The sequence below is a fragment of the Cydia fagiglandana genome, chromosome 9 (assembly GCF_963556715.1).
Source record: "Cydia fagiglandana chromosome 9, ilCydFagi1.1, whole genome shotgun sequence".
NCBI lineage: Eukaryota > Metazoa > Arthropoda > Insecta > Lepidoptera > Tortricidae > Cydia > Cydia fagiglandana.
Window position 1 is genome coordinate 19,969,231 of NC_085940.1, and position 25,090 is coordinate 19,994,320.

The window sequence follows — 25,090 nt, forward strand, 5'->3', positions numbered from 1 at the left end:
CTTTTCGTCGGGTAGTTACACAAATATCTGTACTGACATTTCGCTGGGATATCAGTTATCCGCGACCGCGGTCAGTGAAACCTGAATCGAAACGTCGGAAATAAAGGTAACATAACAAATTCGCGACAGACGGGTTTATAAATATGTTTTAAATTTTTTAAATCAGTAACGATTTTTTGTATCATTTAATGAAAAGCGTGACTCGCGTTACTTTTCGTAGGATTACCAAGAGGTTTTTGAACTGCATGACATTTAAGTATTTTAACATTAAAAGGACTCTAATTTAAAAATCGAACAATTAATGTCATTTATTGTACAATAACTAGGTAGTTTCAATTTAAATGTCACGCAGCACTATGGTTCGTCCGCGTTAAGAATGCAGTGAAATCATGTCTGCCGGCCCAGGTATGCTCTTAACCAATAAACGCGTTCCTAATTCGAAAGAATGTTCAACTGGTCGCTGTGAACTTGAATTCCCAATTAGGATCGATTTGATTGGTTACGAGCGTGGCTAAATAGACCGGCGGGCAATGATTTTACTGCATTCTTAACGCGAACGAACTATAATAATTCAAGAATAATTTCTAAGTTAATAATACATAGTCAGTTATATGTTTGTGTCAGTGCTGTTCTAGGCCTCTATTTCGTGTCATAAGCGAACAATATTACATAACGGCCAAATTAAATACCGTAAAACCAACTCTAGTCCCAAGCTCGCAACTATGGTCCACAAATAAACTCGAAAATTTCGTTCAGCTGTCTTTTACTGTACTAAATTTTGTAGTTCTAACTTCTAAGGCAATGTATGTTTAAAAATGGAAGAAAAAACTAAGACTAAACCGAAAGGAACATTGGTATTGATACTTCAATTTCCTTTTGAACTTGTGGACCATAAACGCAGTGCAGTGAGAACCGCTTATACGATTTTCCGCATAAAACTTTATTATGCACTGGTCTATTTGCTGTCAAAATAAATCTTAGTTAATACGCCCGCTTCAGACGCGTTTTTGGTCGCTTAAGAATCTTCTTAAGCGGGTTTCATTATACAATATTCATTTATGTAACTGCCTTATACAAAGCTTTAGTTTGTATTATATTTATTTCGAAGTTTTGCCGTTTTATTAATCTTTTGTTATTAAGTCAGACATAGCCTTTTAAAGGTGTATTTTAAACCTAGATTTGTCTTTCTATATCACTTTCATCTGTAAACTAGGGGTTTCGTTTTTTACTCTACGCAATTTGATTCCCTACTAATACCTATAATTTATCGTTTACAATTCTTAATCTAACATAACACAAAAACATTTCCATTCAAACAGATATTAACGTGTTATTTTAAACTGTTACCACAAAGTTGTTACCTTTGTGTTTTCTCTTAGTTGGTAATAATGGTAAAAACTTGGTGGCAACAAATGGTAACAACCAGGTAATTCACTGAGTCAATTGATTATTCTGTGCGCCTTTCAAAGGCGCCTCAACATCTGACGTAAACAACAGTCCGTACTTTTGCTGTTTTTATGTGATTTTTGTGTTTGCTGTTTTTATGTGACTTTTGTGTGATGCTTACAGAAAATTATTTTAGATGTGGCCATAAGTAGTAGGCATTTTAAGGGCACGTACAGTTTTAGGGCCATTCTAAAAAAAATATGTTTGCGGTCTAATTGCCGCTACCCATACAAAATGTAGGAATAATCGTGGCAATTACACGCAACCGCCCGCAGACATATTCTAAAGTTACGTAAATTCTCGTTTTTAAGGGTTTAAGAACAACCGTAGGTGCTGAGGGCCTATCGCGAATCATGTTCGACGTGTTACATCTCTGTCGCACTTATAAATTCGTTCGTATGTGTGACAGGGAGGCAACACGTCGAACTTGGTTCGCGATATGCCCTCTGTACTCTGTCGTAAATTGTATGGTATCATTAGCAATCGATCACGTTTGATAAACCAAATACTGCATTACGACACCCTGTGCTATAATAAGCACATTACGTAACTACATCGAAAATTTAAAGGGCCTTATGTACTGTAAAACGTACGAAAGTGCGAATAGGTAATTCGCAACTCGTGTCGTGTTCGTCACTCGTAGTGAATTTCCTACTTTTCGCACTTGTATCGTAAATAACTATTAATGTATGTTCATATTACATGTCACTGTTCTATACTTAATTTAGGGCCACAGCAGACACTGGATTCAAAGCTGAATGTGTTATGAGACGACACGCATCACTCCTTGTGCGTGCACGCACGGCTCCAACATAGACGTGCACGTGCACGCACGCACGGCATGTTCTGGTTCTGGCCTTAACCTTTTCGACGCCGTGTCAAACACATAAGCTGTCGCTCGGACGCCACGTCACCGAAGTGTCAAAACTGAAATTGAAGTTTATGCATTATGCACGTAGGTCTATGTTGCTCTGTGGTCTGTGACCGATTGATCCGTCTTTGGCGTTGGAACTGCGGTGCGGATATATCGGTAATTGGCGCCCAAAAGGTTAATCCGATTCATTTCAATCAAAGCAATACATTTTTCTCGAATTTCACAAAAACACCTAATGTCTTTTTAAATATCTAATTCACATCAATTGAAGACACCGACGAGGTAGTAATTGTTCGTTTACAACACAAATTATCTAACTTTCGTCGCCATCGGATATATCAGCGCGGCCGGGCGCTCTAAAATATCTGAACACGCACATAAACGGCTCGGCCACATTGCGCGACTTGCGACGGCGGCGGCGGCGGCAACCATATGGAGCGAGACACAGCGATCGGATCTTCCGTTAGGCAAAATCATAGGGAGCCTATGACTGCCGCCGCCGCCACCGTCGCCAGTCGCGCAATGTCGTGGCCGAGCCGTAAAGCATTAGAGACGTGTTTAGATATTTGTGAGCGCCTTAGCCGCTCCGATATCTCTAATGGCGACTGTTCTCATTCGATACTTATATTTATTTCGGTCAATTATTGCTTGTAATATGATCAAGGCATTTCTGGGATCCAGAATTCTAATCTACAGCTTCTGAGGGCCTACCGCGAACCACGACTTGTTGCCTCTCTGTCGCACTTAAATCCGTACGTAAGTGTGACAGGGAGGCCACATGTCGAACGTGGGTCGCGGTAGGCGCTCTGGTCTATTGGGGTTCAAAGTCTAGTAATCAGTTTTTTTTCTACATTAATCATGCAATTGCACTTAGCATCTTGCAACAGCCAAGTTTCATTTTACAATTTCCTTATTTCTTTTGTCCATTCGCCATTATATATCGAAGCGGTCAAAGCGCTCACAAATATCTGAACACGCCTATTGTCAAGGCGAGTGCTTGTTAAGATAATTTTGAACACCTTGCCCGCTCAAATATTCTGATGGCGGCTATCCATTTGGACATGCATTACGAGACTCATATCATACAAATTATACGTGCCATTTTCAATCAAACGGATACTTATTGTCGGTTGTCAAGGCGCTATTTCCATATAGCTTAAATTTGAAATCAACCTTATGAACAACCGACAATGTGGTACCTTTTGTTTAAAACCGTCACATATTAATTGTCATTTAAAAACCACAATCACACGGATAATTTCTGCTAAGGTAGTTTTTCTGCCAAGTATTTCATTCTACTTGACTCCATTGGTTTTAAATAACGGATGGTGTTTAGCAAAAATGTGTCAACCCACATTCATTTTGCAATAAAATGTCAACTTTAAGCGTTAATTTTTGAGTTGACATCTTTTTGCAAACTGAATGTGGGTTGACACATTTTTGTTTAACACAATCCTTATTTAAGCGTCGGTAAAAATATCCTATAATTTAATATTTTTTAGACGCCTAATTTCCCATTCTGCTTAATAACCCCATTAAGTTTAGGCTCGTCGGGGGGTTGTTTGGCCTCTGCGGGGGGTTTCCGCATCTCGTTGTACTTGCGGGCCCGGGTGTACACGGGTAGGACGAGCAGGACGATGCCGGATATACCGATGAACACTCCCGCCATGTAGAAGGACAGGTCGTAGGAGTTGGTTATGTCGAACACCCACCCTGGAATGAGATGATGACAAGTTAATACATGAAATGATATGGCGACAACGTACCGGAAGGCGCAGCGTGGGTAGACCCCCTACAAGGTGGACTGACGACCTGGTAAAGGCGGGAGTCCGCTGGATGCGGATGGCGCAAGACCCGTCATTGTGGCACTCTTTGGGGGAGGCCTATGTGCAGCAGTGGACATCCTCTTGCTGATATGATGATGATGATGATGATGATGATAATATATGAACAAGGCAAGTCATGTGAGGAAAATCGATGTACGAATAGCATAGCTCTAATACCATCGCCCACACTGTTAACTGTACATCGGTGGATCTTATGCCTTTTGTAATAAGGTCCAGCGATGCACAGTTAGGGGTGTTGCTGTTTGTACAGCCCGGTTCAAATATAAGTCGTCATTTTTTTATTAGAAATGTTTGTCTTGACTTGTAGTCTTAACCAAGTCTCAACAAAATGTCGTTAATAATGACAACTAAAATCATTTAACTAAAACACATAACAAAACGTATTATCTACTTTAAACTGTCGGGAGTCGTAGTGACATTAAATTTTACTCGTGTTTTTTAGTCTCCAGCATGATCTGCTCCACTAGAATGATGGACGTCAGAGAGTAGCTGGCTGAGTAGACCTGATGTCTGTTAGGTCTAGGTTAGGTCTCTCACCTGCTAGTGGCGGCCCGATGAGGTTAGCGACGCCCTGCATGAGCAGCAGCAGCCCGTACGCGTTGGTGAACTTCTCCAACGTGATCTGTTCCAGCAGTATGATGGACGTCAGAGTAGCTGGCTGAGTAGACCTAATGTCTGTTAGGTCTAGGTTAGGTCTCTCACCTGCTAGTGGCGGTCCGATGAGGCTAGCGACGCCCTGCATGAGCAGCAGCAGCCCGTACGCGTTGGTGAACTTCTCCAACGTGATCTGTTCCAGCAATATGATGGACGTCAGAGTACCTGGCTGAGTAGACCTAATGTCTGTTAGGTCTAGGTTAGGTCTCTCACCTGCTAGTGGCGGTCCGATGAGGTTAGCGACGCCCTGCATGAGCAGCAGCAGCCCGTACGCGTTGGTGAACTTCTCCAACGTGATCTGTTCCACTAATAAGATGGACGTAGCTGGCCGAGTAGACCTGATGTCTGTTAGGTCTAGGTTAGGTCTCTCACCTGCTAGTGGCGGTCCGATGAGGTTAGCGACGCCCTGCATGAGCAGCAGCAGCCCGTACGCGTTGGTGAACTTCTCCAACGTGATCTGTTCCACTAATAAGATGGACGTAGCTGGCCGAGTAGACCTGATGTCTGTTAGGTCTAGGTTAGGTCTCTCACCTGCTAGTGGCGGTCCGATGAGGTTAGCGACGCCCTGCATGAGCAGCAGCAGCCCGTACGCGTTGGTGAACTTCTCCAGCGTGATCTGCTCCACCAGTATGATGGACGTCAGAGAGTAGTTGGCCGCGATGAACGCCCCGAACAGACCCGATGCTGACGCTGAAATGTCAAGGAACCTTTTTGAGTACGAGATTTATAACAATTTAAAATTAGCGTCCTGTTAACAGAGTCCAAGATTTCGAAGGAGGGGGTTTTTAATTCGTTGGTATTTTTTACCCGATTTCACATAGATAGCTGACATGGCAAGTCAGGATCTGATGATGGGAAATCAAGGAAATTCTTTTAATATTACAAATATGCTAGGTTAAGTGAAACCGTTGATGAAAAACTATCGGTTATTTCGGAAAGATTATTTCGTCAATTTCTCATCAGAAGCAGGCGTGGCTCACTCCGCGATTTCGTCACTTTGCAACAGATAGCTACAAGTACATCCGTCCCACACTAATTTTGGTGGCTAGATAAGCCGCGCGTGGCGCTGTCGCCACCTAGCGGTCATATCTGTCCTAATCGTAACAGACGCGTTTTGTTACAGAGTAAATCTTCTGTACCTAGTACTATTATTTATTCTGTGTCAGAAGTCAAAGGACGAGTAGCGAGTGGAGCAGTGAGCGTATATATTCCGTAGCGAGTTGGAAGTAGTCATGCATATGCATACCCAGTCCGAAGTATGTGGGCAGTAGCGGCATGAGGAAGGTGACGAAGCCACATAGTAGCATGCAGGCCGCGTATACGAGGCTCGGGTTCACGCACTCCCAGTCGCCCACCCAGCCCAGGAGTATCTGGAAATTAGAAAATAATCGTCGTAAATTTAAGAGTTAGACTCTTGTCGGTGTAGCTCTCTCCATTTGACTCTATCCAGGGCCGCCTCTTTGATTTCCTTATACGACATTACAGCTACCTTTTCTTTTATTTTTGTTATGTAGCTTATCCTCGGCCTTCCCTTTCCTCTCTTGCCTGCAATATTTTCTTCTATTATCTTCTTCTTCTTCTTCCTTGCGTTATCCCGGCATTTCGCCACGGCTCGTGAGAGCCTGGGGTCCGCTTGACAACTAATCCCATGATTTGACGTAGGCACTAGTTTTTACGAAAGCGACTGCCATCTGACCTTTCAACCCAGAGGGTAAACTAGGCCTTATTGGGATTAGTCCGGTTTCCTCACGATGTTTTTGCTTCACCGAAAAGCGACTGGTAAATATCAAATGATATTTCGTACATAAGTTCCGAAAAACTCATTGGTACGAGCCGGGGTTTGAACCCGCGACCTCCAGATTGCAAGTCACACGCTATCACCGCTAGGCCACCAGTGCTTCTATTATTCTTTTATTTTCTTCTATTATGTTATTTATAAAAGCGTCATGTCGTATAAGGTGATCAATCATTTTCCCTCCACTCTCTATTTTCCTCAACAGTTGCCTTTAAAGAAAAAAATAGATAAGTAAAATAATCCAGCCACATCAGGATGGTGTTCAGCAAAAATGTGTTAACTCGCATTAATTTTGCAATAAAATTTCAACTTTAAACGTTATTTTTTTGAGTTGACATTTTAGTGCAAAATTAATGTGGGTTGACACATTATTGCTTAACAGCATCGCTTCAACGATGGGAGGACAAATCTAACTTACATTGTAACATCAAAAAATGTAAGTTTGATTCATCAAATAAAAGTTTACTTTCATTCAATTAATACAACAAATATTTACATTACTCGCCCAAACAAATATTTTAATTGTTCCCTTAAATCTGTCCCCGTATTGTTATCTGGGCAAATAAAGCGAGGTTTACACTGCGATCCCAGTATATGAGCTCCTTATCAGTTAAGCTGTGACATGCGCGCGAGTCTCTTATATAACCTGTCTACTATTTGATAAGTGGGGTAATTCGCCAGTAACTACCCACCCTAAACTAAAAATGAATTCTATTAACCTATAAACAGAATTCATTTTAGTAAAAGGTTTCAATAACTGCGAAGCCTTCAATAACTAGCCACCTTATTCAAGCTTATTCCTTATTCTTATCTAATTCTATTTATAGGTGAATAGAATTCATTTTTAGTGTTCCGCGCTAAACTTTGTTCACGGAACACTTAGGCCCACTTGCACCATTCCACTAACCCGGGGTTAGCCGGTTAAACCTGGAGTTACCATGGTTACCAATACAGTTTGACACTGGGTTGACGGTTAAACCGCTTAACCCCGGGTTAGTGGGATGGTGCAAGTGGGCCTTAGGGGATCACTTCGGTCTTGCAAATCGAGTAACCTGGTAGTAGCTATGGGAAATAAATAAAAAGTGGGGATTTCAAAATACGAACTGGTTCATAAATCTAGTTTTTAATCCTAGACGCAAAAACAGGGGTGTTAAGTTTGCGTGTATGCGTGCGAGCGTGTGTCTTTCTGTGGCACGCACCATAGGTCTTTAACGGGTGTACCGATTTGGATGCGATTTTATTTTATTTGAATGCAGGTTTTCTAGCGGTGCAACAGCATTAACCTCTAGCCGCCCAGAGACCTATAAAAAGGTTTCCTGTTCCATTCTAATCTGAACTTTGTGTTGACAAAATAAAATTTCATTTTGCTTGGCAAGGTTTGACGTATGGGTGCTAGAGGTTGAATTATTTTCCGCCTTTCCTTGTATTATTTTCCTCAACAAATCACTAGTCCTCCTAGCCTCGTAATCCTCAGTATCGAGGGTCGTGACCTCCCTTTTACTTTTGCTTTTCCACTAGTAATTACTACTTAATGGTTATATAGCAAATGATAGTCCTATTTCCTGCAAATGTACGATGAAATAGAATATCTAAAAGGATCGTTATCACCTCTTATCAGCTCGTATCACGTCGCGACAGATTGGAGCGGGTCATGATAACTTACTGTTTTAGATAAATGATTTGTGTCATCATTGTTGCAATAGATATATGTGTTTAACTAGTTGTAACTAGAATAATTGTTCATTATCGTGGTCACTCGATGAGTGAATGACATTCGGAAGATTGCGGGTCACTTCTGGATGAGATTGACTCAGGACCGGGATGAGTGGCGTACTCGAAGAGAGGCCTATTTATGCTCAGCAGCGGGCGATAAAAGGCTGATACGATGAGATTTAGATGTTATTCTAGAAATTCTAGACTAGTATTTTTTATAATTTTTTTTTGTTTGACGATCTTTTTATGAAATTCTTAGTGTTAAATATGATCTGTATAATAATCCAATGTTATTATGGAATAATATATATTAACATCAATAAATTGCTCTGATAATTAGATTAAGATTAATTACTATTCATAAGAGCTTGTTGCTAAGCCTACATGTATAAAGTATATTTTGAATTTGATGACAATGATCTTCCTAGAGTTACACCAAGATAAGTCAGCAACGATTTTGATAGCACACGCAGTGCTTGTTACTTATACGTCATAATTTCATAGAAGGTGGACTTTGTAGGCCACCATGATGATGATGAAGTGTAAAAAAATCGAAATTCAACACAAAAGAGAAAAGGTATTTTATTTATGACTCACCTCTCCAAACATGTTCAAGATTCCAATAATAGAGATCAGCATGGAGGCCTCGTTCTTATCAAAGCCCATGCTCATGCCGCTGTCAGCGATGTACACGTACGGGACGTCGTACCACATGTACAGCAGAAAGTTCGAGAACGCGAACACGAGGAACGCGGGGTTCTTGAAGTGGGAGAAGTCGAGCACGTCCACGGCGAGGTCCCAGAAGTCCCAGAGGCCGGCGTACCATTGAAGCTGGAAGGGGAAAAGGGGGGTTAGAATTGTGAAGGTGCAGTTGAGGCCTGGCCAAGTGACAATCGTACGTCGATGAACAACTACATTATTTAAATTGACTTTCAGTAGTTTATGCCTAGTACTCGTACATAGCGACGGCGAAGCATCAACTTCTAAGATTTAACTATAGGGATACACATTTTCATTAATTTAGTAAACATAGCCGTCGATACGTATAAACGTGAAGTGTAATGCTCTTGTTAATCGGATGATAAACAACAAACGGATTCACAGAACGTAACAGCTGTTTTCCTGTTATTGTCATGTGAAAAGTTGTAAACATAACAAACTTTACAATTTAACACCGCATGTTTCTTACATTTGAAATGGTAAATATGTTTATAAATACTAATTAGTTTCAGGTAAACAGTAAAGAAGAAGAAAGAAGAAGAAGAAGTAAGAAGTTAAACTCATAACTTCTCGTAGAATTTGAGAATTCAACGCCTGGGCAGTAATTTATACATTTGGACCATTAAATTAATGTACTTCCCAACATATTGTAAGCATCAAAAACCAAAGCTTACCTTTTCTTTAGCAATGGTAGTCATAGAATTCCTGAAGATATTTGGGCACGACGACGCTCGGAGCCGATACCTGTTGATGTTCAACATGGCGCCCCTGTACGTCAGCGAGTGCCGATGCACCCTTAAATCCTTCAAGAACGCTGGTGGCTTCTTCGCAACTCCTGCTGTCCCGGTAGCGGCCTGTCTCTTTAACCAAAGTGACAGAGCTGTCTTGTCGCCTAATGCTCGGTTTTCTTGAGTCCTGGGCGCTGATGTAGGTGACAAAGCACCAGGGGATAAAGTGTCAGGAGACATTAAAGCCCTCGGTGGGGATTGCTCATGCAAACGTCCACTGTCGCTGAAGCTTCTCGAAGGCAGCATCACTCCCGGATAATTCTGGGCGAGAATCGCATAAGCGCGACCTTTGTTGGACATTAACTCGAACACTTCTAACGAAACACTCTCCCCTCCAGTCATAAATGTTGGCAAGTCTACTAAGGAACTGAACTGTGGTACGATAGGGGACGCCACAGCTTCGACATCTACTGTTTCAGCTATCTTAGCGGAACCGGCAGCACTGCTTTTGCTGTCCGAAAAACTGTCTGCTGAAGACCCAAAACGTTTGTTCCGCTTTCTTTCTCGTTTTCGCTTCCTTTCTTTCGCTTTTTCCGCGTTCATCGTAGTTGTCCATGGAAGGTCTCTGAATAATAGCCCACAAACGGCCATGTTTAGGAAAAATCCGGCTAGGATTAGCGTCGTCCCTCGCCAGCCGTACTCATCTAGCAACACGTTGGTGAGCGGCGCGAATAAGAAAGTTCCGATCCCGCTCCCACAAACCGATATGCCGGTCGCGAGCGACCGCTTCTTCTCAAAATAGTAGGCGACAATCACTACCGCCGCCACGTAGCATAAGCTTAGTCCAAATCCGGCCATGATCCCAAACGTGAGGAACAGCGTCTCCATATTTTCTACAAACGCCGATATCACGAATCCGATGGCCGCTAATACTGAGCCGAATATAGTCATGAGCCGACAGCCGTACCGGTCCGTCAGGAAGCTGGCGATGGGCCCCGACAGGAGCGGCATCGCCATGAAAATGCCGGCTATCCATGCCGTCTTTCCTTTACCTTCTCCGAAATACTCTAAGAAATACGGGAAAAATACGCCGAAGCTGAACGTGATGCCGTCGGCGATCAAGTTAACCATAAACGACGCGAACACGACAACCCAGCCCCAGCCGCCGTCGGGCGGGCGGGCCTCGGCCAACGAGAGCTCCTCGTCGTCGGACGAGCTCGACGAGCTGGAACCACTCACGGACACGGGCGCCGGCGGCGACTGCGCGTCGAACTGCACGTGGAGCGTCCTCCCGTTCGGTTTCCGCGGGACACCGTCTACGCGGAGCAGCGGTTCGCTCTCCGGGATGGGGGTGAGCGCGCGCGGCGCGGGCCTCGGGGGCTCGGGGTCTAGACCGGGCCGGGGCGCCGCCTCGCCGGCTGGCGCTTGCAGCGGCCCACCGCGCGGCGGCGGCGACACGGGCGCGTCCATGCCGGGGTGCGGCAACTCTGCGCGGGGTCACCAGCTCGCCCGGCTTCCATACGGGCTCCGCGCACCCGACGTGACCTCATGCTGGAAACAAAATAAAACACGTTAGAAACCTTTCCTATTCAAACTAACATCCCTATCGCCACCGCGGGGGAGGGCCCTTAGACTTCATATACATATTTCAAATTAAAAAACACACGAAGTGAGAAAAGCAAATGCCACCTTGATCTGTGGGACCAGAAAGCGCTTTTGAAACACGAAATCCAAGTCGAGTAATGGAATAAGTCCATACATTTTTCTGTAATTATTCTATTCGTACTTTCAACGACACCGTTTTACCTAGACAAAAGCAAAGATTCGCCGTTTAAAATCAGCCCACTCAAACGTCATATACGTTACGAAAGCCAGTTAGTCAGAGGAAGCCAGAATAATGGCAGGTCTGCAGCGGATGCCCAAAGTGCCCAATCGCTTCTGCACTACTGATTGGGACACAATAAGAGGCTCAGTATATTTATAGACGAATGTCTAAGTAGCGATACTAGCGATCGTAACTTGACGTTTGAACTCATAATGGGAAGTGGTTTACTATTTGAAATTTTATCTGTTGGATAATATGGGGTGCAATTTTAAATATGGCCCATTTATCATCCGCAAACAAGTTACATAATAAACACGTAAACTGCAAAGCAAAACAAATTAATCAAGCGTAAAGAAAATAAAAATAGACTAATGTCTACTCCAAAAAAATCATAAACGTACACACTCTAACAAATAGTATGGCGCGACTTGCGACTGGCTACTCTCCAGACGAATTTACGTCAAACATTATAAATAATCGGGAAATTTGGCGACATAACCAATAAGCCAAAACTGGCGTATGGTATGGCCGAACAGTCTAGAGCTATTTTACCGCAAATATATTATATGTCGTTTGGCAGTCCACCAGGCTACAATGTTTCTTAATTATGAGCAATTCATGGGAATGTTACACAACAATGTACCTAAGACGAACGGCTCAAAAACTTTTTTAGTGTGAGTTATGCTTATGCGTCTTTAGTGTGATACGTTTACTGTTACTTTCCTGTGGATACAAAAGGACTTTGAAGCCTAATTTTGCTGTCTGATCCTTCAAGGTCTGTCCTTACCTTCTTACTTACTTACTGTCTCTACCTTCTATTCCTTAAAATCTACTACTACAGTGAAACCTGGTTAAGTGGGACCTGGATAAGTGAGAAACCTCTATAGCTGGGACTCATGGTGCGGTCCCGATACTTTAGCACTGAATTACTGAGAAAAAACGAACCTCTATAACTGGGATTCGTTGTTGTGATTTTATTGTAACGGTGCGTGTAACGAAGCGTTACACTATCGACCTTCATACTATTTCTGGCACCATACAAATTCTAAATTCCTTTTTGAAATTCAAATCCTATTCCAAATTCCATTCAATGATTTTTATTTTCAGTTCGATCACATACTTTGATCGATAAACATCATTTTATCTAACGGACTGTACTTCCCAAGTTTCTAAACACGACCGTTTAAGTGTGATTTTTATTAGTAAACGTAATAATTCATAAGTGCGTGCAGTTCAGTATAGTGCTCGTTTTGTGACCCTGCACACCTTCCAGATATATATCTACATCATCACCAAGGCACATATTGTAAGTTATTTGATTTCTAACCTTCTGAATTACGAAAGTGTTTTTATATATACCTATCTGTTAACACGTAACCTGTATTGTTACAGGTGCCTTTTTATTTAAATAATAAATACCCCTCATCGCTCTGGATCCTGCCTTTTCATTCCCATCATCCCTGTGAGGCTCCTCTACCTGCCCCCTCACCGTTGAGCTTGAGACTAGCTACATTTAAGCACCCTTGACGCATTCCTAGTATTACTGCTTTTCGTCTCTTCTACAACCGCCACTCATTTTAACTGTCATATTAACTGTAATTTTAGTTTTATTATATAATATTATAGTCATAATGTGTTCTTTTATAATTTAGACGTAATAGTCCATGGCCCCGACGGAAGACCAGCGCTAGCCTTTAGGCTAGCACCTGCTGAGTCGGGACCATTTCGTGACCATGATAGTATTACCTGTTGTTTTATCTATAAGTTTTGTCACGAATAAAAACATTCTATTCTATTCTATTCTATTCTATTCTATAGTCACATTTACCTCTATAATTACTACTACTTACTATATGTCGTATTGTCGTAAAATCATGGAAATAAGCGAACCCGGATGTCTGTTGCTTGACATTCATGTTTTTCCATAGGTTGTAAAAAACGGTTTCTTATTTCTGTGGTTTTCCATGTTGGTGGTTTTCGAGAGGAAGTCGTGTCAGAGGGGCTACCGCGAAAACCGAAAGTTGCAAATTACGGGTATTTTTCTCTTTTATTCTAAAGAAGGCGTAATTAGAAGCCCGCTTAGAAGACAGAGAAAGAAGCCCGCAATTACGACATTCGATTTTCTCACTTATAGCCCAGGTTCTTGACGCATATCAAAGGACGCGAACCTCGAACCTTAGCATAGCCTTCTACCATAAATCATCTATAAATCTGTTCGCGAACCCACTTGCGCTCTGAATTCGCGAATAAATAAAACCTTTGCACATTTTAAGAATCTTAGTAATACTACGAATGTAAGTGGCCCGGGTAAAGCAAGAATGTCGCGAGCTTGAAATAGGGAGCCCTAAGTTACGCAAGGGCAAAAGGTCGCCGTTATTGTTTTGCCGGTGACATTTGAATCTCAAGAGGGCGTAAAGTTCAGGAAAGTAATTACTTTGTCAACTAGTTCGGAATGAACGGAATGATCTTATTCAGTTATTTTACTAAGAAAGCCCCGTAACGCTTTAATATTTTAAAATTGAATCTTTAACAACAACATTACTGATTTCACCCACCTACCAGTATAAGGCCCACTTGCACCATCCTACTAACCCGAGGTTAAGCGGTTAAACCGTTAATCCAGTGTCAAATTGTACCGGTAACCTCGCTGGTAACTCCAGGTTTAACCGGTTAACCCCGGGTTAGTGAATGGTAAAAGTGGCCCTAAATTGCCATCATTTTATCGTCTTCGTCAGCAGTTCCACTTCACTACAGCCGGTACAAAACATATGATCTGTCAATTCGTCAACCACTTTTGACGCTGATACAAATTCAGATCAAATCCAAAAGTATGTTTACAGATAAAACAAACTTATAAGAGGAAACTTATACCAGTAAGAGGAGTTCATTTAGACAAAGTAAAAAATTCCAACAAACGGCAAATTGGCTAAAGTTACAAAATGTTAGCTTGATAACTAGCAACCTAGTTAGCCTATATACTCGTAGTTAGGCTTTAATTAGGATGAATAAGGTATCGGGGTAAAATGGGCCGGTAGGGGTAATTTACGGACTTAATGCCCCCCTTTTAGTGGTTGCGATTTCAATTAAGGTTCCTGGCTCACTGGTGCCGGAGATAAATGTCAAGGGAGATTTAATTTGGAATCACTGAACCAATCACGAGTCTCCTGTGTTACTATTAGAGTATTCAGTTGCTTCTGTTCAGATTTTTTATGATATTAGGAGGCAAACGAGCAGACGTGTCACCTGATGGTAAGCGATTACGCCTATTACCGTCGCCCATGTCTAGGCATGTGTACACCAGCAATCAGGAGAGGTTGGGGTATTATTTTATGTAGAACCCCTTTTTGGAAAAGCCACAATATCTATCGGTTGACACAAATCGGCTCAGTAGTTTCGACTTCGACGCTACCTTGGACTGCCTTTCTTTAAAAATGATAATCATAACCTTCTTTTTACGCCACTGAAATCTGATGAAAAGGCAACAAATCTTGCAGGAAATTAGCTCAATGGCCTCGAAAGCGCTAAAGTTGTAAGTGAGACTTCACTGTCGTCCTGAGTGATGGATTGAGACGGGATATCGTTGGGACAAGTAATTTGGGAGCTAAATTATTGCATACTAGACTCGGCCCGCGTCTTCAGCCTTTCGGCACTTTGTGCCCTCACTAAATTGCAAACCCTATAGCACCCTCTTGGGGAATGAATTCCGGAATAAAAAGGAATGTATGCCCTTTATTGTCCTTTTATAAAATATCAGTGTACCAAATTTTGCTTCAGACAAAGCAGCTTATCTATAGGTAAAAGCATGTTAAAACTACCACTTTACTTTTTTATGACGTACCTAGGAGGCAAAAGAGCAGATAAATCAATGGCCTGATGGTGAGCAATTACCATTGCCTATGGATATTTGCGACACCAGATGGATATTTGCGTTGCAAGTGCGTTGCTGGCCTTTATGATAGAAGTACGCTCTTTTCTTGAAATTTGAAGGTCGTATAGACCCGGAAAAACCGCGGATTGCCGATATTTCGGCACTGTTGCAAATGGCATCGTAACAGAACTGATGAGCTGTACCTATTTAGTTAGAATTTGAATGACCAGATTGAAAACTTAAAATAACTACCTATTGTTTAGAAACGTTCTAAAGTGGATTATTCTTCTTCTTCCATTTCCATCTTTTCCAAAAAAAATCTTTAGATTATAATTCATCATGCCTGAAATGAATAAAAATAAGAAATATCATTTAAATTCGTTTTCTATTGGATCTCATGAATGGTATATTAAAAATGAAGGCAAGAAAGATAAAGCCAAACATGAAACAATTATTTTGAACGTGACTATACATCATGTACCTAATTCAGGAGCATTCCACGGGCTGTCCCGTACAAACGCATTTTATTTCCTGTGTTGCGACTTTTTTCTCGGCATTTAAATCAGGCGATTATTTTTCTGTGCATATTTTTGATCATTTGTCATAGAAAAGGAAACTCTTATACCTTTAAATCTTCAGAAACTTCGCGTTTGTACGGGACAACGGTAGACAATTTCATGGAATGCTGAAGCTGGGAGTTTAACTTGTCAAATTAATGTTAATAGACTGTAAACGGTTTGAACAATTTGAGGGGTTACTAACACCCCTGAATACATAATGAAGCTTTAGCGGATCCATTCTCATTTTACCAATGGAGAGGAAATTTAAACACAAAACTGGCCATTCGGAATATTTGAGCATTTTAACCGCGTTTAAGTGTCTTCATTTTCAATTTGTAAATAATTTAGGTCAAATATTACGTAAGTAAATAATAAATAAGTAATTAAATAAGTCAGCTACCCGAGGGCGTATTCTGACTATAAGCACGCGTGGCTCACTCCGCGATTTCGTCGCTTTGCTACAGGTAGCTAAAAGTACATCCGTTCGACCCCAATTTTGGGGTTTGCCATAAGCCGCGCGTGGCGCTGTCGCCACCTAGCGGCCATATCTGTGCTGATCGTGACAGACGCGTTTTGTTAGAGAGTGAGTCTTCTGCACCTAGTACTATTATTTATTCTGTGCTATAAGAGGTTATTAATTGGATCAGCATTTATTACGGATATGATCTATCAGTCTTCAAAGTGCCGTTTCAGGTTGAAGAACTGACACACAGAGAAGTATCGCTATTTATAGTTCGTTTTTTTTAGCATTAGAAAGAACTTGCAAGAAGGTAAGCGATCTTGACATGTCTTTTAATTGAAAAACGCTTTTTAAAATTCAAAAACTATTACTTATGAAAGCAGAAGAATATAAATGATCGTATTAGATTCATAATTGTTACATATTTGCCGTAACGTATTTTTAAAATGTGTTTTTCAATTAAAAGACACATCAAAATTGTTTACCTAATTTCTAATGCTAAAAAAAATGAACTATAACGAGGCAATGCAATCAGCCTTGCCTATCGGTAGCGAGTTGGGAGGGTACCTATTCATAATTTTTCACCACACCAGCTCGGAAAGGCTTACTTTGCACTTCGAAAACTGATAGCAAAGTTGCATTTTATTCACATGTGAGGCAAAGTAATCAAATGCAAATATTGATTTGTTTTCTTATGTTTGCTGGTGAAATTTACTTATACATGTTGATTTTGGATGATAAATATTTAATATCATTCATTTGGATTTGATTTGGTTTGATTTTGTTTGATATTTTACATTTAATATTTGCTTCGGGTTGGTGTGGTGAAAAATTTTGGCTTTCACTCGGGGGCAAATTTTGTTTAACCTTCGTGCTTTGAAACCCTCGCAACGCTCAAGATTCCATTTTTCGAACCACTCGCTACGCTCGTGGGTCAATTTTGGAATCTTTCGCTTGCTCGACTATCAATATTAGCACTAGCGGTTAAACAACAACTTTGCCCCCTTGTAAAACCAATAACTATTATTTGCGATCCTTGCTCCGGAGGATCGTACCTGATCCAACAAGTCTCCTTGGCAACGATTGTGTCCACTTGAAGAAGGCTGCGTCGCTGTTCAATACTTATTTTGTATATAACTTTTTTTTATTATTATTAATAATTCTATGATTTCATATGGAAACGTAATTGATAAAGATGATGAAATTCTAATTGGCGTTTATAATTATTATCTAACACATTTGGGTCAAAGGGCTAGAATCTCAGTACGTAGTGAGATAAAGATTAACATGATAATAATAATTTAAACATAGATGAAACCGATAAACGTTTGTGTTGATATTATGACCCTGAAGATAAAACGTAATTAATTAAATCATTCTTATATCATTCTTAATTTTAGATTATTTCCTGCATCGATAGAGTCTTACTTACTTGTCTCTTGTCTTGTCTTTTTAGGGTTCCGTACCCAAAGGGTAAAACGGGACCCTATTACTTAGACTTCGCTGTCCGTCCGTCTGTCCGTCTGTCTGTCACCAGGCTGTATCTCACGAACCGTGATAGCTAGACAGTTGAAATTTTCACAGATGATGTATTTCTGTTGCCGCTATAACAACAAATACTAAAAACAGAATAAAATAAAGATTTAAGTGGGGCTCCCATACAGCAAACGTGATTTTTGACCAAAGTTAAGCAACGTCGGGCGTGGTCAGTACTTGGATGGGTGAACGTTTTCTTTTTGCATTTTTTTCCGTTTTTTTTTTTGCTTTATGGTACGGAACCCTTCGTGCGCGAGTCCGACTCGCACTTGCCCGGTTTTTTTTTATTTGTTAATAGATAATCACTTTTTTTTCAATCTCAACACGTGTTTTCATCATCCATCACTTCCATCCGTACAAAATCCATCGATCTTCAACACATTCCTTGCCTTAAGCCTACTCACTTGAATTCAGCGCCTTTTCTCCAATAACTGTCATCCGTCATCTCTTCATGTAAACATTGCTTGATGTACATGTTCTTTTGTATAGACTAAACATAGCTTAAGCCCTATTTACACGGCGAGAGATCTTGTATATGTCGGCGGCCGATCGTAAGATCAGGCAGATCGTAATGTTCCTGTGTAATGTTTTGACGATAGTCACATTAAACCAATATATAGGTAGGATAGATCCATTGAATAATTTTACGGTTTAGACTCACTTGTGTTTAGTCACTCGCGCGACATGTTTCGGACAGCCTATATAGCAGCCCCGCGTAGCGGAGCTTCGTCGACTCAGAGAACAGGTCAAAGATTTTCACGTTTCACGATATGCCTAGAAATTTCACGATATGCCTGATCTTACGATCGGCCACCGACATATAGATGGTCAAGCAAATCTTGTCAGTAGAAAAAGGCGCAAAATTCAAATTTTCTATGACCGTTATCCCTTCGCGCCTACATTTTTTAAATTTGCCGCCTTTTTCTACTGACAAGATCTGCTTGACCAAGTATAGTTATGCAATGTTCGATACATTGCTGTAACTACAGAGTCCAGAATTCAGTCGATTGACCAAATAACGCAATGTAACTAAAATCGCATGCACATTCTGCATCCGTCTAAAATGGTCTTATGAACCATCTCGACGGAAAGATTCTCTAAAAGGAACTCGAATCTATACAAAAACCATCTAATTTGATTAAAAGTCTGTTACACTGCTTGAACCTTCACATAACTAGGATCACTTCAATTTGCAGTCCGCATATAAGCTGAGTAAATCTTTGAGTTGAGGAATAAAGTGTATGTGGAAAAAGGCACGCTTAAAATTTTCCGAAACCAGTTTTATATTTGCTATTAAATCTGGCTACTTTCAAAGCAGACGTATTTGTAATCACACAAAATAGGAAACTCGAAAATACCTCCTAGACATAAAACAATATAAAAGCCATTAGACATTAGACCAAACGCCGGCGCTTGTCGTACGTCAAATTATCCTGTTGGCGGCGGGATGTCGCTTGTCGCTCAATTGCCGCCCTTATGACTAATGTAACAAGCCATCTGAATGGATAATTTCATTTGACGAATTGCGTTATAGGATAATTCTGATGGATCTTCAGTGCGCACTGGGTGGTCACATGTTCAGTTCATACATGGAGAATAAGATTGAGCAGGTAATTTATTTTATTTTTGTAACCCAATCCAAATGTCATTTTGGCTCAAAAATGACAGTTTGGGTACGTAGTAGATTGGCCAGTGGAACGGTCAATTTAGTATTTAGGATAAATACAGTTTTAAGTAACCACATATATGTACTTGCAGGATAAGTAGGTAAAGGCCAGTAACACTAACCCCAGTTTATGGGCAAACTCAAGATTTTTATTGCGTATGTACAGTAAGCAGCAGAGATAACTCAACCCCCTTCAAACAAGTTTCTATGCAACGAGAAAACTACAAACCCCATGCAACTAAGTCAATAAAAAATTGAATAATTGTTAAGTATACAAGGTGTAAATAAATTGTAAAGATGTAAAATAATGGTATGTAGTGTCCGTTAAGGGCATATTAGGGATCTTGTTCTGATTTGGAAAAGTAGAAGAAAATCATTTTAGACGAGTATTTTTTTCTATGTGGCAGGGTCGGCCAACCCTCCATACAAAGGCCAAAATTTTTTCGCGTAATAGCATGAAATTTAAGCTGGAAGTCAATAGATAGGTACATAAACAAAATAATAACCAGATCGCGACACTGAATTGGAATAACCATAACAAAGGCGAGAGTGGCGAGACACTAAATGATAAAGTGTGGTCATAAATTTTATTTTTATTACATACGGATCTTAATCACAATCCCCCAGATGGCAATAAAGAAAGCCATAACAAACTTTATGAAGATTATGATTAATAAAACATTGCACAAGAAAATTAAGTGAACTTTTAGACCTGAAGCGCTGTTGAATCTCATTTGAAAAGCAAATCATAATTTAGTCGCTAGTTAGATCGAATTATAAAACACCGTAAAAGTTTGAATCAAGATAAGTAGTTATTGCACTGATAAGAATAAGTAAGTAGCTGTTAAAACGCTTCGTTGTAACCAACTTCACTATTTTCCTTCTTCAGAATACATATCTTAGTTAGAAGGTTCAAGACAGCGTATTTGATTGATCGGTTAAATTTCCTGTACCTCAGTACTCTCAGTAGGTATTACTCTCAATAACAGTTTAGAGTGATTCACAGTTAGATAGTTTCACTATTAGACTTATATCGACCGGAATATGAACCGTGATTATATACCTTTTGTATTGTTTTCGGGAGCTCGAAAACAGCACAAAGGGTAATCACGGTTCATATCCCGGTCGATATAAGTCTGGTATTACTCTCATGAGTCGGCAATGTAATGAGCTCCACTCACTTTGCAACTAATCGCATGTGATTTTCGATACATGTCATTTGATCAATCGATTGAATTTTTTGCACCTCGGCAATAGTCGGCAAGTCCTAACTACACTCACATGGGAGTACTAGCCCGTATTTATGAACCTTAACTGGCACATCAAATAATATAATACAACGATTACGCACAAACTAAGTTCATTAAGTCCATTTATTTACATTATCGAAGTAAAAAAAGAAGTTATCCGCATCATTGACACGGTACAAATTGTAATCTAGCGGGGTCGGGTCACCGATAGCGCAGTGGTTATCTGGACACGAGGCGGGACGCAAGTCTCGGTTCGATGCCCATTCTATTAAATAACACGCAATGTTTTCGTGTTTTAATTCAGGCTAGAATAGAGTTGCATCCGGTTTTGAGCTAATCCACGAGATTTAGAAAATAAACTACCTCCACATTGGTTTTAATGTGAATAAGAGTGTGAGATTTACTTCAGAAAAGAATTTCTAATGTAAATTTGTCTAAGTCTTAGTAGTTTTCCTTTTTTGCTTATGCAAATCCAATATCTTTAGATAAGAATTTGAAAAAGACGGTAAAAATGATTATTGATGACGTAATGAAGTAAACAACGCTTCTCGTTAAGAGCCTTGGAGAGGACTTAATTGGCAACATTCAGTTGAAATGAAGGTAACGACTGTAACGAGTGACATATCTCACAAAATAAACACGTGAGTAAAAACAGTAAAACTCCTTAACTGTCCATCGGTGGACCTTATGCCTTTTGTAATAAGGTTTACGAACTGTCAGTTAACAGGGCGATGGTACGTAATACGTTTAGGGAGACGATAATTAACGCATAAATGACACATGTTAACTTTCCAACACATGTCGCTGATGATATTACTTAAGTGGCAATTAGATACATAACTGTAAATGGTAAACAAAAACATGATCTGCTGATTAAATAATAAGTAGATGTAATCTGTTACTATTATTAGGCATTTGCAACGGTTAATGAGTAATTAACTATGTATACCGTTTAATATTCAAATAACCTAATTGCAAATTAATGTAAATTGTTAATTATGTTTGGTAAAGCACGAATCAGAACTGAAATAGGGAAAGTGTAAACGAATATACCGAAATTCACAGTTTGTTTTAGTAAGATCACCCACGAATTCTTAAATTTAGATCTTCATAATTTGTGGTTTGACTATAGTGAAGTACTTACGTGAATCGTTTGAAGTATAAATTACTAGCGGGCAAGTTAGTTATTTAACAACAGTGTTAGTAGAAATACTCTATACTAAAACAATAAAATTTCGAAGAAAATTCGGTCGCTATTTAGATTTAGCCATTTAAAGAGAGAAGCCAGTGTGATAATTACTGTATGCGCAGATAGGAAACTTTGACATACGATAACTTAGCACTAGTTGCACCCCTATTTTATTTAGTGGTGGATTACTGGGTGTACGAAGTGCCGGTTTATTTATTTATTTTTTACTTATTAAACTGATTTATTTCTAGGCACGTGATGCACGGAAAGACGCTAAAATATAAACAAGACGCACCTCGCATGACATTTTGGCAACGTCCACGTCGATCATGGGCTTGCCAAGATCCGATATTCTTAAAAACAGCATTTCACACAGATATACATTCACTGAAGTAAACACTAACACTGAGAAAACTGTTGATTTTGTTAACACTACAAACAGTCACAAATATGTCACATATAAAGAAGATTTTTTTACTAAACTAGGTGCAAACAACGTCTTTATAGATGATCTATTCACGGAATCATCAAGTGAAGTTTTTGGCGCGCGTATGGCTAAGACGGCGCGCGCGAAGTGACCAGTGGCACGGACGCGTTTGCGACCACTCATTATTTAATAGTCAGATAAAAGATTATCTATTGAGTCGTCCTCGGTCAATACGACAGTAAATTACGTATCTATCGCTGAATGGAGCTGCGAGTAGCTGGTCATGTGATCGGGTAGGTATCGTCTGAAGGAGATTAGCAATTCCTTAACTGGGTTTTTATACAGCAGATTACAGGTGGACATTCAGAAAATTCACATCAATGAATATTTATATTTAGTTATTATATCACACGGGCGATTACAAATGTATATTGGATTCAATAACAGTTAGGAATTCATTTAATTGAAAATGATAAACCAACACTTTTAGCCGTATTTAAATTAAGTTGTAAATAATGTATTTGTAGGTATTAACTTGAATAATCTTATTTCCTTGTTTATGTACAGACTTATTTAATCAAGTACAGCCTGCGACACTTACCAGACCCCTGACATAAATCTGTAAGTTCTGTAACCTATATTCTTGAAAATGTATACTTTTTTACATTACTTGTTATAATTTTTCATTACACAATTAGGCACCACTATTTAATTATAATCAGCTGTCCAATCCGACGGTTCTAGAAGGTTTCCCCGTCTCAATCTCAGTCAATTTGGCGTTATCAGGCCTAATGTCAATCATACTATCGTTTACTCACCACGCGGACGCTCGGCGCGAGGTTCGTAACCGACATACATACTAATATTACTAATGATAAATGTCGTCAAGTGTGATAACGATACATAGCGCATTAATCAATCGAGAACATGGCTAATTGTATAAGTTTTGATAAAATTATATAAACAGCCGAAAACTGGAATGATTTACATCAAACTACTACAAGCATCGTTTGATATGAATAAGAAATTGATAATGAGCAAAAATAATTAAACACATGACAGTTAGGAATAAAATTGCTACATAAGAAAATATTACCAAACATCCTTTCCTTAAATATCTTCTTGGACTGGAAATTGTAATGGCTGAAGCTCACATGATATTTTACGCTATTCTAGGACAAACGCTTTTAGCAAATAACAGTGGAGATGTGTGCCAAATGGACTTAGACTCCGGTTACAGCTTCGCTGCACCTATCGAGTGAGGAACGAACGGCTTCTTAAAGGCAATAAGAATCCCTTGCGAGGCTCGGCACGTAGCGACAGGAAGGTTGGCGGAGCAATGTCTGACTTAGCAAAAGCCGGAAAACGATTTAGGAAATGGAACGACTGACAAATTACGAACACAGATCTTGGAGGACGATTGATGTCCTCGGGAAAGATAAAATTTCCTTGGTTATTCAGCAAAATCAGCAAACAAATATAAACTAAGTGAAATTGTTTCAATTAAAGGTAGATACCTAACTTCGATATGGAACTATTGCTGTTGCTCAGCATATTGTAAAAAATATGCTCTTTCAGATGTAAAGAGAATCAAAGTTTTATGCACGTTCGATGCGGCAATTAGTGTAACACGTAACGTAATTAACTTACTTTGTATGATTTTGTATCGGTCTTCGGGTGAATGTTGAGGGTGAATGTGTTAATAAGAAATCTCTAATCTTAATTTATTATGATTTATGAAAACTTCAAATCTAAAATTTAGTTTTAAGATTTCAGACTTATCAGACTTTGAAATTTACTCTTGAATAGTTTGAGGGTATTGAAAACCTTCAAGGACAAATTATGTATTCGGAGTTTCGGAGAGCATCTTATATTGTAAGTTATCCGATGAAATCCGAATTTCGTGATCGACAACTTTCGCGAATAATTCTTAAAGAAATAATATCCTAGGGGAGATAAAATGGGAACAATTATAACTAAGCAGAAATTCTTGTTAAAAGTTGAAGACGTCCTAAATGAGCGATCTCTTTTTGAGCGTCCCAAATCCGCGTGAATGTTTGCGCAAAATTCGGGTGAGATAGCAATTTGAAGTATTATCGCTTGTAGCGGTCTTTTAGGTAAAGATTTAGTTGTTTTATTCTAAAACAGTAAAAGTGGAAATCCAGGGTGATATAACTCGCCAAAAACATTTATTATACACGGTGTAACATGAGGAAACCGAATAATTTTAACCACGCATTTCTGAGGTCAACATAAGTAAAAATTTTATATGAGATTAGGTCAATTTCGCCAAAAAAAAAATTTTTTTTGTTTTGTTTTTTCAATTTTTGAATGTATTTGTACATAAAAAATAAATGTTATTGGTAAACTTGTCACTTAACATTGATTTTTATATATTTTTTTCGTAGAACCTACTTTTTGCAAAGTGTTACTTGTCACTTTTTGACATATATCAATAAGGATATTTAGACTACGTCCCATAGCAGCAACATCACCACCAAAAAGGCCTTTTAAACTAAGTAACAATAAAAA

At 39.7% G+C, this 25,090-nt stretch overlaps 1 protein-coding gene across 2 annotated transcripts in view; it reads right to left on the reverse strand.

Moving 5' to 3' along the window:
• Positions 1 to 3,747: 3,747 nt before the first annotated feature.
• LOC134667534 (uncharacterized) overlaps positions 3,748 to 25,090 on the reverse strand; it is a 52,601-nt gene continuing 31,258 nt past the window's right edge. The window contains exons 1-6 of one of the 2 annotated variants that reach the window (XM_063524957.1): positions 22,427 to 22,824; positions 9,724 to 11,328; positions 8,927 to 9,160; positions 6,068 to 6,191; positions 5,353 to 5,511; positions 3,748 to 4,033 (exon numbers count right to left, since the gene is read on the reverse strand). In XM_063524957.1, coding sequence (XP_063381027.1) covers positions 3,819 to 4,033; positions 5,353 to 5,511; positions 6,068 to 6,191; positions 8,927 to 9,160; positions 9,724 to 11,247 — 2,256 coding nt within the window. In that variant the 5' untranslated portion in view covers positions 11,248 to 11,328; positions 22,427 to 22,824 and the 3' untranslated portion in view covers positions 3,748 to 3,818. Of the gene's footprint in view, positions 4,034 to 5,352; positions 5,512 to 6,067; positions 6,192 to 8,926; positions 9,161 to 9,723; positions 11,329 to 22,426; positions 22,825 to 25,090 lie in introns of those variants that run through there. The other variant, XM_063524956.1, reaches the window with a different exon arrangement.